Source organism: Zeugodacus cucurbitae, chromosome 2 (genome assembly GCF_028554725.1).
Source record: "Zeugodacus cucurbitae isolate PBARC_wt_2022May chromosome 2, idZeuCucr1.2, whole genome shotgun sequence".
Taxonomy (NCBI): Eukaryota; Metazoa; Arthropoda; class Insecta; order Diptera; family Tephritidae; genus Zeugodacus; species Zeugodacus cucurbitae.
This window is the reverse complement of record NC_071667.1, coordinates 19,959,054-19,974,107: the sequence shown is the minus strand read 5'-3', so window position 1 is coordinate 19,974,107 and position 15,054 is coordinate 19,959,054. Positions and strand designations below refer to the sequence as shown.

Below are 15,054 nucleotides of genomic sequence, written 5' to 3'. Positions count from 1 at the left end.
CCACCAACAGTAACAGTACAAAGTCCATACCTTTTCGCTGACTCATTTCTCTCTAATATTCGAATCGCCTTCTTGGGATACCCACTTTTATTGCCAATGTTAATTTCTTAGGCAGTTTTTACATAATTTCCTACAAATAGATCTAATAAGTGTTACCCGAAATTCGAAAATTGAAATACAAATGACGTACGTCTGACTAATTTTTAGATCTGATTGGATATGTGAAAATATTTCCCAGGCAACGGAACGTCTATAAAGATCGTACTGAAATAATCACAGCGATCACAATCAACTATTAGTTTATTGACCCATGCGTGTTCATATTCATCTAATTTGAATTCATATTATTTTGCGATTGTTAATTATATGATAATCATCACAGGTGAAGTCCTCCACATTACCATCCTTAATGATAAAAAATACATTCCTTATGCATATCAGTTGGACCAATTATAAGTGGACGGTACAATATTTGTGAATAAATATAAATCGAGAGTTGGAAAGTCTCTAATAAAACCGTATGAGATACGACACTGACATTGCTGATAATTGAATTATAGCTAAATTTAAAGAAAAGCTAGGCGTAGAAACGCCAAACATTTGTATATGTAGAACCGAAACAAAAAAATTGTTTACAAAATATATCTCAACGGAGCTGAATTTACTTACTTCCATATGATGACTTGTTAGAAACTGAATCATTGATTTCAAACTAAAAACTAAACTAACTGGGCTAAAACCACAGAGTTCTTTACAATTCAATATGTCATACTACTAAAAGATAATACTTTCTCAAAAGTTCGTAAGTTTTGCGAAGTATTATAAAAAAGATTTCTGTATACTGACGAGTCAGATAGGAAAAGGCACACACAGATCTCAAATAGCGCTACTCAAATTGTGACTATACTTCTGATTTCAAAATGAACTTCATGATATAAAAAGAAGATGAGCTAATGACTTAAGTGTGTGGGCTCAACTTAAATGCCCTCATTTAACTGAGATTACATGTAAAATTGATACTCTCAGCGTCACCTGGCGGCGATCAAGCGTATTAGTCACATAACAATTAGACTAATTGGAACAAGATGGCAAAATTACAGGGGACCAATCAGAAACACTTAGTGTTTGGCCAGTTGAAAGACAATGAACCGAAAAGAAGCAAACAGAGTAGTTCAATACGTTTGTCGGCGTAGTTAATAATACCAACTAATCTTATTGAGAACGAAGAACAAGCTACCTGTGTGTGCAGTCAAAGAAATAATTACAATTATTATGGTGGCGGAAATTAACAAAAGAAATTGGTAGTGTAAGAAAAGTGGCAATCGCCGTAAACACGCTTAATTAGTGAGGAGGGAAGAAAATAAATGAGTTGTAAATTAGTGAGATGTAATGACAAAGTAGGCAATAATAAGTGTGGTGTATTTTCTACTTTTCAAAGAGAACGTGTGAACATATTAAGAAATTAATTTAGAAATTCTAATAAATGTATGGCTTCACTATGGTGATTTGAGTGAATATAGATAGCTTTATCTATGCGAGCAAATAGCTGTAAGATGTATGTCCAGAGAAGAACTGGCGAACTTTTGTTGGAACCATCTTTATTTTATAGGAATAGTTGGAGATCGACTTATCGTCGATAATTACACAAGCCATTCATAAAAATCTCTCTCTATATTAGATTAGCAGTTTGACAAAATTGTGAAATATTAATCATAAAAGACCGATTAGAAATTCTCATGTACCACATTGAATCGTTGAAATTGCAGGGTATCACTCTTCATTGATAAGCAAGCTGAGTTAGGATTTCCCTCAAAACAGAAATATGAAAAGAGCTTACTACAGGTTCTTTCATATATGTATGTATATTTATATGTACATATGTATATGGGAATATGAATACACTTTTCGTTCTTAATAAGTTTGAGAAAGGTTAAGTAGTTTGATCGAGTTCATTATTGGTGTGTCAATGAGTAGTTGTATTTTGGATCAAAGGATTTTTCATTCTCCTTCTTTGTAGAAAATTTCAACGATAAGTAGATAGAAAGTATGACATGAATTAGGCGTCAAGATCTTGAGATTTCATTACTTTATATAATTCCTTCTACTCAAGAGTTCTTAATATCAGCTGATTGCTTAGTAAAGAAGGGAATCGAAAATAAAAAAGAGACTCGACAGTCAAAAATAGTCCCAATAGAAGCTAAGATGAAGTCGGATATAAGCAGCTGAGTCATTTGAAATTGGACTGATTAGAATGTATGACCGTGGAAAACCGATGAAGACATTTAAAAGTACTCATAAAGAGTTATGTTTCAATTGATATTTATAATTCTTACAAATCCACTTATTTGTATAAGATTATCAATAAGAATGCCTTTTCATTCTTTAATACTAAAAGACAAGTGAAATGAAAATAAAGTAGTTGTTGTTATTGTTGGTATTTCAATTTCCAAAACAACACTATAATTTTGAGAAAAAGCGAAAGTAGAATGCTAAGGAAAATTCTAAAAACCAAATAAAGATCAAGCAGAAAACCTTAGCGCACATGTAAAAGATAACACAAGAGTATTTAGTTTTTGTTGTCATTATTATATTATGAAGTAGTTTTTTCTTTTGTATAAATATTTGTAAACAATAATTTCTTATTCTTTTTTCATTATATATATGTATGTACCTAAGTACATTCCAAAAAATATCACAAACAATTAAAGCTTTGCGTTTCTCAGCATGGTCCACCACTGTATGTTTAGTGGACCTGGAAGACCTCGATGGCGCTGTATCACACTTGCTCGCTCCACAACTCGTCAACCGCAAGCGGCTTAAGCTTGTGCCCAACGATCTTGCATTTGTGTGGTGGCGATCTGATTGCCGGTGCTGCAGTACAATGGTTCGATCAGGTCATTATCGGCTGGCAGATCAGTGTTGGCGGTCCAGAAGAAAGTGCCATGAGCAGTGCGTAAGAAATGTACGGGCACTGTGGTGATATCGGCAAATTCGTAATCTTCCAAATCGCAAGAGGCGGCTAAACGTTCATTGGCATCATTCTCACAGGATTCGAGTGAGATGCATTCGGCTACGGACTCCAGATCGGCATTGCGTGAATTCTCCAGAGATTCGAGTGATTCCAATGAGTTGACTTTCTTGGTGTTTGCGAAATTGTCCAACAATTCTTGTTGTTGTTGTTTTTGCTGTTGCTTTTGTTGTTGTGTTTTGAAGAGTTGCTTCAGCAGACGCTTAATGCTATAGCTGACCTTCTTCTGTTGCTTCTCGGCTGTCATGTTGACGCTGTTCTCATACTCGGCGGTATACATGTTGTGTTGTTGTTTTGTTTTTGCGGTTATTTGTACGAAGAAGAAAATATTCTCAAAGACTCGCTTGCTTGTGTTGTTCACTGTACGATTGCTATCGCTTGAATGATGTTGAGTCCTGTCGCTGGCGTGCCTTTTATACAAAATCGCTCAGCGCATGCGTACAACAACAAGTACGAGTGAAAAGGCATAGCAGGTCAGGGTAGAGAGTAGCATAAAGCGAGTCGCACATAAAATTCCAATAGTACGCATAAACAAGTCGCATTCAGAGTGTGGGAACGTCAGCAGGATCTGTGTGCGCAGACAAAAGGAGCTGAAAAAATCCATACATAAAAAATGGCAGGTGCGTTTTCGACGTGTCACAGATGAACGACGACGAGCTCTTGTGCTCTGCTGGTGTGTGCGACTTAACCTGCAGGCTGTAGTGGTGAGAGCGAGAGCGCAAGTAACAGGCGTGCTCACTCGCACCTGTTCGGTGGCATGGTTGTTGCTGGTTGTGTTGAGGAGGTGGATGCGATGGAATTGTAGGGAATTGGAGATGCTGTAGACAGACAATGCGCATAGTTATATATAAGCCATAAGGATAATGGGCATGAAAGTAATTCATTTCATTTCATGACGGAGTCTGCTTATCCTGGCACTGGGATCGTGTGAAACTCGTGTACGGTCATGTTCCCACACTTTTGAATGCAAGCCGTGTTTTTGCAACAGGATCCTTTTTTCTACTTGCCTTAAGGATCAAGCATTTTTTTTGGATTTCTACTTTGGTTTTTGTTGTTGTTAGTGTTTTTTCCTTAAATTTCAGTTTCTATAATACAATTTGGCGCATTGGTGTTGTTGTTTTTATTTTTTTTTGTTTGAGGCAAACACTTGGACCATTTAATGATCACTTTTGGTTTTCGTTGTTGATCGTAGTTGTTGTTGTTGCTGCCCAAGTGTCCTGCTATCTTATAGTTAATGCCATAAAATGTTGTCGACAACAACAACAACAGCAGGTTTTTTTTTGTGATTTTTTTCCATATAGTAAATCGCGCATAAACTTTGTATGAGCACGCACAGAAATTTCATCGAACACGTGTGCATGTTTCTTAAGGATCCTCAGGGACTCTGACGCTCTACAGTACAGTAAATATGAGTATAGGAAAAAGTCTATATAGAAAAACGATCGTGGGAGAATATTTTCGATTTTCAACGCTTCAATGGCAAGGCAAATACAATTTATTGCTGCATTAAAGGGAAGCATTAACACAAAAAAAAATAATACAAATAAGGCTTACACAGCAAAAGTGGCATATAAAGGAGTTGTGGAGGCAGGAATGAAGAAAAAGAAAAAAATTAAAAAAAAATTTAAAAATTAAAATAAAAATAAATTGAAACGAAAATAATCTTAAGAACATTTGTTGCTACCAATAATGCTGACACACACACTGAGTGTTGTTGTGCTCTGCTCTGCTCCTTAATCGGCCGTACGTAAGGATATTTGCGTATACAGCATGTAATTTAATACTGTTGCATGCCTCATGTCGCACCAATCAATTTGGTATAGTGTTATGGTTTGCTGGCTGCTGATCCTTTGTGATCGTGGGAAGCAATTCGACGGTGTTTTGTTGGCATTTAAGGCAATCAAATGTGTGTCTATCAGGTTTTTTGTTTTCTGCTTTCTGTTTTGTATGAGTGCCACAAGGACTAAGTGCAACATCAGCATTTTTTTTCTTAAAAATTTAATTTTAATACCAAGCGCTGTTGTTGTAAATTAACACAGCACTCTTTAAAAAAGTACTGCCACAATTATGTGTGATGATCGGTGATCAACGAACGTTCAACATTTTTTGTCGCACTTTTTATTTGTTTTTTTGTTTTCACTTTTTTATATTATTATTTACACTAACGACCTTTGACTACTTGGTTCGCATAGCGGGCGGCGCTGTTTACTCATACATAGTATTACTATTAGTTGGTGCTTGTGTGAAGAGGTGTGCGCTGGGGTCCTTCGTACGCGTGTTGGCTGTGCGCCGACCTCAAGCTTCTGGTTATTGCTTGTTAACTGGTGTGTTGTTGCTGTTGTTATTATTGATCGGCAGCTCATCGGCACGACAACAAGTACTCGGTATGTTCTTTTTTATTTTAGGCCTAATCTTTTGGTAAGTGACTTCGAAGGAGTGTGAGCGCTGTGTATGTGTGGGTTGTTGCTTCGGATGATGTGGCAATGCGGCGCATGTGGGCCACGCGTTGTTCACAGGTCTGCGGCAGTGTTTTTGGCATTTTCATTATGTAAGCTATTTTAATTCAGTTTGCTTGAGTGTTAAGCACTAGGCCTGCTTGGAAGCTGAGCTTTTTTTCGTAATATTGATAGTTGATTTGACTTTGAGTTATGCAAGCTCTTAACAATTCAATTAGTTTAGTCACCCAAACGGAACACTTATTTTTTCATATAATTATTATTACTAGCTCATCTGCGCATCGAACTTATTGAGCCATTGAACTGTCTAAATGACAGGAGCATATGAAGAGCCCAAACTAAGTATTAAAGGTGATAGAATTGGTTTACTACAATCAATTTTGGAGAAAGAAGTACATATTAAGTAGACTACATAATAACCAACCCTAGAATAACTATAAAAGTTGAACTTCTCACTCGAATCCCCATAATCCATACAAAAATTTGGGAGACCTTCTCCTAGCATCTTGATTTGACTCCAACTTTTTTGGACCCTAGATATCGATGTCCAAATATCTTCTCCAAGTTAGAGCGGGTCAGCCTTTTCTTCGGCTACCTTGTGGATTCCAGTCGATCGCGTTCCGGGTGATTATATCTGGATCGTGTCTCAGAAGATGAGCACCATTTTCTTCTGAGATTTTCGGCACTTAGCGGCGTTTGGTTTGTGCGTGACCACAAGTCCGTGTTAGAGATGGTAACGGCCCAGAAAATGCGGCAAATATATCGAAGGCATCGGTTTGTGAAAAATTGCAGCTTTTGGATGTTAGATTGAAGTCTCAAATGCGAGACTTTTTCGAACTCGTATATATATACCACATAAGGTAAATATGTATCAGAATACCGAAAATGCTTGTTATGCAATCCCAAAACATTAAGCTCTGTAAAATTGCCAGGACTATCAGGAGATCTTCGAGCTGACAGATACAAAACAGGCGTATCTTCTGTATATGGATAATATTTTATTAGATAAGTCACCGTTTTCGCTAAGGTTAGTTCTCTTTACTCCTAAACGTCGTCCATTATAGCATAAAATCGACTGATGGGCTTTATGACAGCTGTGACGTTATTGACAGTTTAGCATCGTAAGCTTGACCTACTGGAAAAGTAGTACAGAGTAGTGGTGAATCTTTTGCTTTTTCTACAATTTTGATGAACTAGTGCTCTTGCTTTTAGGATCTTTTTAAACAGATCTTCATAAAAGTTTTATATAAAAACCTTCAGTGATAGCCATTCAGCTATTAAAACCATTAAGCCAGCGATTTGAAATGCCTGATGAAGTCCAGAGGACTCAGACAGAACTACAGGAATAAACAAGTTCTTGTCACAGCTTATTTGGGCAGACTGATGATCAGTCAATAATATTACTACGGCAATTATAATTAAACCACAACCAGTATTTCAGCCTGATCTTTAAATTTTGACGAAACTGCACAATTTATTTGGAGACACTGTTAAAAATGTCTACAGTAATTGCTGTCTGAGTGATGTTTGGGCGAATACGACAGTAATTAGGGTATAAACGCACATATAGGATGAGTCATATGCATATCCTTGAAGACAGTTGATGTCTTCGCGACGTTGTACTGATAATAAATTACGATAATTTGCAGACTTAACTTCGAAAGGACATTAGGAGAAAAAAGGACATATTCTTAAGTGGCACAAACTCGCCAAATTGTCGCGACTTGATATACATTTTGAATCAATTGCAGACAAATTAAGTAAAAGTAGGCAATTGAGCACATACTAGAACTATGAAGGCAGGGAAAACGGCAAGGAGCAATATGTATATTGAGGAGTATAAGGAATATATTTCGAGTTCTAAGTTTAGATGGGACAATATGAATATTTCTTATATACTATTTGCTTATCGCCACAAGATGCTTGATCTGTGACTTAATTGAAACGAATCGCCTTTAAATGACACGGCAGAAAATTAAAAATGGATACATTATCTTAAGTTATAGTATTACAAAGGCAATTGAAGAAACAAAGAGTTTTGCGCTGAAGAAAGAAAAAACAAAACATAAACTTTCGAAAAGTAAAACAAAAGCGCGTTTCAAAACAAAAATATTTACATTTTGAGTAGAATTGCAAAGATGCAGCTGATAAGCGCAGACATGTTTTGAATTTTTTGGCAAACTATTGTATGACTTAATTACAAAGTCATCGCGTGACCTAAATTACAATTGAAAGACGACGGCGACGCGGATAATCAGCGCATTGTCTGTGATGGCTAACAAAACACCGATAACAACACTGATACAAACAAGTGGACAAGGAAGTCGACGCGCATGCGCACTGGAAATCACTTTTACTGCCGGCGAGGAAACTCGTCTAGACACGTGACACAAGACAAGTGCCTGTGATATCATAGGCGACAATTTGCTGCATGTGGTCAGAGGCGTAGCTATGCTTATCAGACGCGTCTTTACGGTATTTGTGGACGACGAAACATTATTGTTGCCTATGAAAAGAGTGTGGTGAGACGGAGAGTTTCTTAATTTCATGAGGAGGAAGTTTAAATTAATCATTAGTCTGAACAACTAATATTTACTTTACGAGAATTTTTTAAGGAAACTAGGTCATGCATTATCAAATATATGGGTATGTGGAAAAAAGATTCAGATTACTCAACTTTCAGAACATCTTCCCTCATCACCATGGAGAGGCTGGATTAATAGTATGCAACATTGGGTTGAAAACTTATGGATTTAAAGTTCACTGGAACTAGGTTTCTAAATCAATTTATTGGCAAATTTCGAGTTTATAAATCCTGTTGATTTCCTTATACATGAATTTATCTAGTCGAGTATCATGGCTTCCACGACTTTGTACAGTATTTGGGGTCTTTATGAAATACCTTTAAAGGAATATTTAGCTTCGTCGAAATAGACTGACTACTTCGAAGGATAATTTGGCGATTACTAAACACAAACTAGACTAATTTAGATCATCTCTTATAAAAAAAAGGTGATAGGATGTCTCTCTATAAAAAACTGCTTACAAGATAATATACGAGGCCTGAACTTTTTCCCCATCCAATATATCCTTACAATACTTATTGATTAGTGTAATATAACCTATTATTATTATAAACATAAAACTAGAGGCATTGGTGCAATTTAGGACAGAGTCCAATATTCAAACATTTAATCTCTCGAACTGAGGGAGGACACTTGACTATCTTCAATGGTGATCGTTAGAAATAGATTTTAGCCAACATTCTATGATCACAATATGTATGTCAACAGAGAGACAGTTGAACTTCCCTAACTCGAATCACCACAATCCATAAAAAAACTTCGAGTTAGAGAGACATGGAGTTATTGAAGGTAATTTGTATGAAATTTGATTTCAATGACCAATTCAAAATTTCGAATTACAGAAGCTCAACTGTATATATATACGAGCTGTCAGCTTTCGTCAATTGAGCACTCTTATCATGTGAGTTGATACCTCACAGAGAGGCCAAAAATTGGACCGACCGAGTGTTTGATAGACGGCAAGTGTAATCAACGGCGACTATCGTTATGCTGAGTGGTATTTTACAATATGCCACCAATTTTTCATTACGACGCTGCACTTTGGCATGATACAAAAATAAACGAAAAAAATGACACAGAAGACATGTCTTCTAATGACTGTGAAGCACCAAACTAGGCATACATAGTTAAACGCTGCAGGGGGCGTGCCGCAGAATGAAACGCAATGTTTATTTAAGACATTTTGGGACGGGACAATTTTGTTTTTTTAATGCACATGTGGATACTTGAGTCAATTTGGGTATTATTGGAATAATTAATAGCAAAACGTTGTAGTATACTGCTACAGAGGAAGGAAAAAAACTGCAACGACAGCAATATGCGGCGGCGCGTCACAAGCAATTATACAATATTACAGACAGACGCAACAAAAATTGATTATGTTGTGGTCTGTGGCATGCACTCGAGTGTTGCCACACACCAACCAAATTGCACCCACATAAGCCGGGTATTTCCGCTTTTGGCGCGCATTATCGCAACTACAAAGTGGGATTTGCGAAAATTTCACTGGAATGTAATGGTAAACGGCAGTCAACTCAAGTGCTAACAAGCAATCGAACGCGCAGAGGAAGTTTTCAAACTGCACGCGCTAGCACGGGCCACTTGAGGCGGCCGCATGAAATGAGTTCGTCGGAATGAAAACATAACCTCAACAGGCTTAAGAAGGGCGGGCGAGCAATAAACAACGCCTGTACTATGTTGCTGAACTGTAGTTGTTAAAAAAAATTGTAGTGTACGTGTAGGTCCACTATGACGAAAAAACAACAACAACAATTATTTCGATAAAGCGATCATATTACCATACAAAAATATTGCCTCCTCGAAGCGAACTTTGCTTGCGCATTCAAATTCCTTTGGTAAACAATAACAACGACAACAGCAACAATACTGTTCATTTACAACTAATAGACGTGACAAACACTTGTCTCGCCGACGCGGCCCGCCACTGCTCACATGTCACATAATACCACCGCATGGACGCGCCGTGACAAATCTTCATATGTGCGTTGAAATGCTGTCTCAATGATACAGATAACGGGCTCTGGGTAAGTTTGGGGTGCCAAAAAATGCAACAACAACAACAACATAGATATGGTGATAAAAAAGAAGCACCAAGAAGCAGTAACTCACCAGCGAAGTTGGACGTCGAAAAAAACACAGCGTGCACACACTATGCGTGCAACATTTACTATGTATGTGCCACTTACAATTGGATATTTGCTGTTTATTTTAGGTTCGTTAAATGCTCGTCCTCTTCGGCCATAAAACACCATAAAATACACGTGCAGCATAAATATGCATAGCAATAACAACAACAACTACAAAAATATATCACTGGCACTTTGCAGGATTTGTGGCAGCTAATACGTGTTGAAATGCCAGCAAACAATCAAGTCACTCTGCTCAACTACTTGCTGTGGCACACATGCGCATGCGCATTGGAAAGTCCTGCTCACAAACTGGCCAAACAAAAGCGTGCACATGTGATTATGCCTGTAAGCCATACGAAGGAATACCAACACCCCGATGTGGCACAAACAACCTTGCTCAAATCCACACAAATGCACCATACAACACATTATCAAGTCAGCGAGTCAGTGCAGCAGTTTACCTTTCCCACGCTGCCTTCACACGTGCATACGAACGTCCTGTGTAAGGAGCAACAACATTTACTTTTCCCTACAATTTACGACTATTCATAAAACAAATACGCACACACACACACGCACACTTGTATAGAAATTCACGAAAATGCGTGAAGAATGTACCTGTAACGACAGGCAATTTACAGGGGGTGCACAATGCATCAACCTGAGTCCCGAATGTTTAGGCATTTTTTTGGTGTCCTTTTATTGCGGTGCACAGCCAAATCAACCGTTTTGAACCTGTGTTGCACGTGTGCGCGGCACTGCCACAGCCACAAATACAAGTTTCCGTGACCGTTAAATATGCACATACTCATACATATGGTTTTGATTGCTCCTTTGATTCGGTGTTGGAAAGTACGTGTAATTCTTTTTCTTTCTATGCATACATGTCAAGTCGGAGTGCTCTATGTGACCGTTACGTTACACGACGGGGTGCGTTACGTTTTTCGTTATGCATGTGTAATAAATTATGGTGGGGAAACTCCTCTCGATTTCGAAACGCGATGTTATCAGGTCATGGGCGCTTATACATATGTGTGTATGTGTTTGTATTGGTGACCGTAGTTTAGATAAGCATTAGATTACCCAGATTATCAAACAAAAAATAAATTAACGAAAATCATTCGTAACCAATTACCGTTAATTTTAGGGTGTCACGTAGGAGTTTAAACTCAATTTGTTTTAAAAGCATAAAATTTAGAGTTAAACTCAAGGTATAGTATTTCTACTGTCCTGCTAAAAATCTAAATGAAGCAATTTCATCAGCATCTGTAAACTAGTAAACATTCCAGTGTATTGCTGACATTAACACCTACAACAATGTCAGTGTAGAAATCCAACGCAGAATAACTTTTGCTTAGTTAAATGGACAATTGAAAAGTAAAGTCCTCTCTATACGAACAAAAACCAAACTCTATAAGTCCCTTATCATGTTAATGGACGATGTCAACGGAGGTTTTGCGGAAGATTTACGGTCCCTTATCCCCATTGGCAACGGCGAATACCCCAAACGATGGAACGTTGAGCTATATCAGTTATTCGACGACATTGACATAGCTTAGCCAATAAAAAGGCAGCGGCTACGCTGGTTAGGTCATGTTGTTCGAATGGACGAAAGCGCTCCTCCATTGCTCCAGTGTTCGATGCAGTACCCGCTGGTGATGGCCTAGGAAGACCTCCACTCCTTTGGAAAGATCAGGACATGGTAGCACTTGGGATTTCCAATTGGCGCCAAATTGCCAAATGCTCGCGTAAGCTTTTCTTAAAATTATAAGTATATCCTCTTCCGATGACTTTTCACTCACTTTTGAATTAGAAGAGCCTTCTTTGGATGCAGTTGGTTGTCTTTGCAAGGACTTCTTTAGAAATAATGAATAAGTTGCACCTGAAAGTGCTAGATATTCGGTCGAAGGCAAGCAAGGCTCATTGGATACGGATTCACTATATACAAAACTTTCTAATAGAACGATTACACGATACGATAGAACAAATATACATATATCGATCGAGTTTCTCTCCTGAGACGAAATCAACTTCGGTTAGAAGATATTATAGATGATTTTTGTTGTAGCGACACTCTTTAAAACATATTGAAGAATGCTGCCGATTGTCCGCATAAATAACTGGGTCCGTTCCGGTTACGTAGCACCGACTATCGTAGGAACTGATTATTCTATGAATTTGCCCAGAACTAACTAGATAAGAACTGTATTTTTCCATTAGATAGGCAAGTCTCGGTCTCTGACATTTTAATTTTTTATTTTGCATGAAAACCGATTTATAAATATTGAAGGAAGGGGAAGGCCTCCACTCCGTTGGAGGGACCAGGTGGAGAGCGACCTGGTTAGACTTGGGATCTCCAACTGGCGCCGAACTGCGAATGAAAGAGAGGAGTGTCGCGCTATAATCGATTCGGCTATACTTAACATTTTTTACTTGGAAAGTATATAGAAATCCAGAGGCAAACACCGAAGTAGTGATCAAGGTCCTTGAACCTCCTTTTGACAATTTTTGTGGTTCGCAGATTTTAGTTCAATGTATGTATAGTGGTAGTTCAAATGTCCTCGAAGCATCGTATAACGCGCGTGCCAGGTTAAAAAAAAAAATTATTTAAAATGAAAAATTGTAATTCACTAGCCTATGAAGAAGCAAATTTAAAAAAGTAGGAAATCCAAACCTTGTGAGCACAACCCACGAGAATCTCAAGTATATCCTAGATGCTTTTATGACAATCAATGGCTCACGAAGTCAATCTCTGCGTACTATCAACATGATTAAGAGTACAATACTGACATCGAGTCACAAAATCATTATCTTTTCCTAACAGTATTAGACTCTGCAAGAACACTGTAATTATTTCATGATATTCATCCAATGATTATAAAGTTATTGGAAGCTACTTCTGCTATTTTAGTTTTTAATATGGAATAAGAGAACTTTGATTCAAAGAACAATCTGGCACTGAAGAAATGCAATAACAACGGATTTCTATGTCGATCGAATCGATAAAACATGAATACATTATTAAACACCGGAGTCGGTCCGCTGAATGGATCCGGCCGACAAGGATCTAGCCAATATTTTTTGGGATTCATATCGAATTATTTTCATTCACTCTTACATGGTAAAACAATTAATAAACAATATTACTGTGGGTTATTGGATCGATTAGACATCGAAAACCTAAATTACACCTAACATTTCAGTCCATAAAGTACAGTCAACCTTACGAAGTTTCCGTATAACTCTGAATTTTAGTCCTTTACAAAAGGTATTATCTTTGTGTGAACTCTTCACATTTCATTGTCAATGTTGAACTTGTAGATCGTAAGCTTGCAACAAACACACCTCGAAGCTCGGAGCTCCTTTACATTTGGAACAACTTAGTTGGAAGTAGACAACTCCTCCAAATGAAAGGCGCTCTTTACCGAAAGCGAAACATTAGCTATTACTAAGTCTTACACAGAACATAAAATCATTCATTTGTTAGAACAAATTATATAGTCTTAACCCGTCTCCTAAACAAAGTCTCGGAAGGCTTACAAGCAACGCACTGCGATCGTCTAGCTAACTACGCACATCAAATTGTACACCAATTTGTGCAACATGTCAGCGGACAAATGAACCAACAACAAAAGTAACAACATGCAACAAAACGTCAACAACTCCATTACAACTCGGCAGTTGGCAGTGAATACAGTAGCCACGCAATTGCCGATGCAACAACAACAACAACGTTACAAATGCAATAAATGTCCTTCAATAAAATCAAAATACAAACGAGACAACTACGACAACAGCGACAGCGAAGCAACAACAAGCGTACACGCGCCAACCTCGTACAGCCCGCCAGTCACCCAATCAGCTTGTCGTATAGCTTTGTTGGCGTACATACCACCACTGCCGCCGCCCACAAAAACAACAACAACAGTCAACTTCATTGCTTGTTGTCTGTATGTATATCTATATTTATGAGCCTCCCAGTAGCGCTTGTGGTTAACACGCGCCTGCAACAACCCATATGAAAATTAAAATTATTCACAACAACAACAAAAGTAAACAAGCAAAGCGTTCGCCGTTTAACGCTTCTTGGCCCATACGCCACTTCGGCCACTTCACTCCACTGACTAGCTGAAGTCGTTGTGACGTGCGAAAGCAAAAAGCGAAAATCAATTTAAAAAAAATGAGAAAAAACTAGTAAAAAAAGCAACAACAACAACTATGCCGCTTTAATAACATTGATAAGCACCTTATAATGTAGCCGATGCATAACAAATGCGGCCAAAGGCGCAAACGCACACCCAAACGGCACAGAATACCAATGCAGAAAAAACACATACAACAACAACAACAACCAACGCTATGTGCTCAAATATCAACGAGCGTCAGTTGGTGTGACGACGGAGCACAAACTACGTTTGTTGTTGGTTGTTGTTGCTAAATATGAGTTTATTGCTGTTGGTGGTTGTTGTTGTTGTTGCTCTTACTCTGTTGTTTTTGCCTTTGTGTGCAGGTATGTCAGCCACAACCAGCCATGCACACTCCGTTTCCCCCCGCACCTCCTCTCCTCGCCTATGCACCGCTCCCGCAATCATTATAACTACTCTGTATGCGCTGCTGTAACTCTGCACGTGTATATGGCTTTTTTTTTTTTTTTTTTTTTTTTTTTTTTTTATAGTAGGGGGAAGCATCGAAAGCCGGAGTGCGGAACTTTAATCCGCTAAACCTAACCTACTCCCAACACAGGACCCTCCCACGGGACCACCGGATAAAGTATTACTTCGTGGGAGTGACAAGACTTTTAAGTCTCCTCTATAGCGCGGACTGACTGACGCCTA

At 38.1% G+C, this 15,054-nt stretch overlaps 1 protein-coding gene and 1 long non-coding RNA gene across 2 annotated transcripts in view; both read right to left on the bottom strand.

Moving 5' to 3' along the window:
* The window catches only part of LOC105217843 (uncharacterized), a 64,703-nt gene that overhangs the window by 19,863 nt on the left and 29,786 nt on the right, over positions 1–15,054 (bottom strand). The gene's annotated exons all lie outside the window — the stretch shown is intronic.
* Positions 2,499–8,939, bottom strand: LOC105217840 (enhancer of split m4 protein). Its single transcript, XM_054234550.1, has one exon. The coding sequence runs from the start codon at positions 3,306–3,308 to the stop codon at positions 2,817–2,819; it is 492 nt and encodes a 163-aa protein (XP_054090525.1). The 5' UTR covers positions 3,309–8,939; the 3' UTR covers positions 2,499–2,816.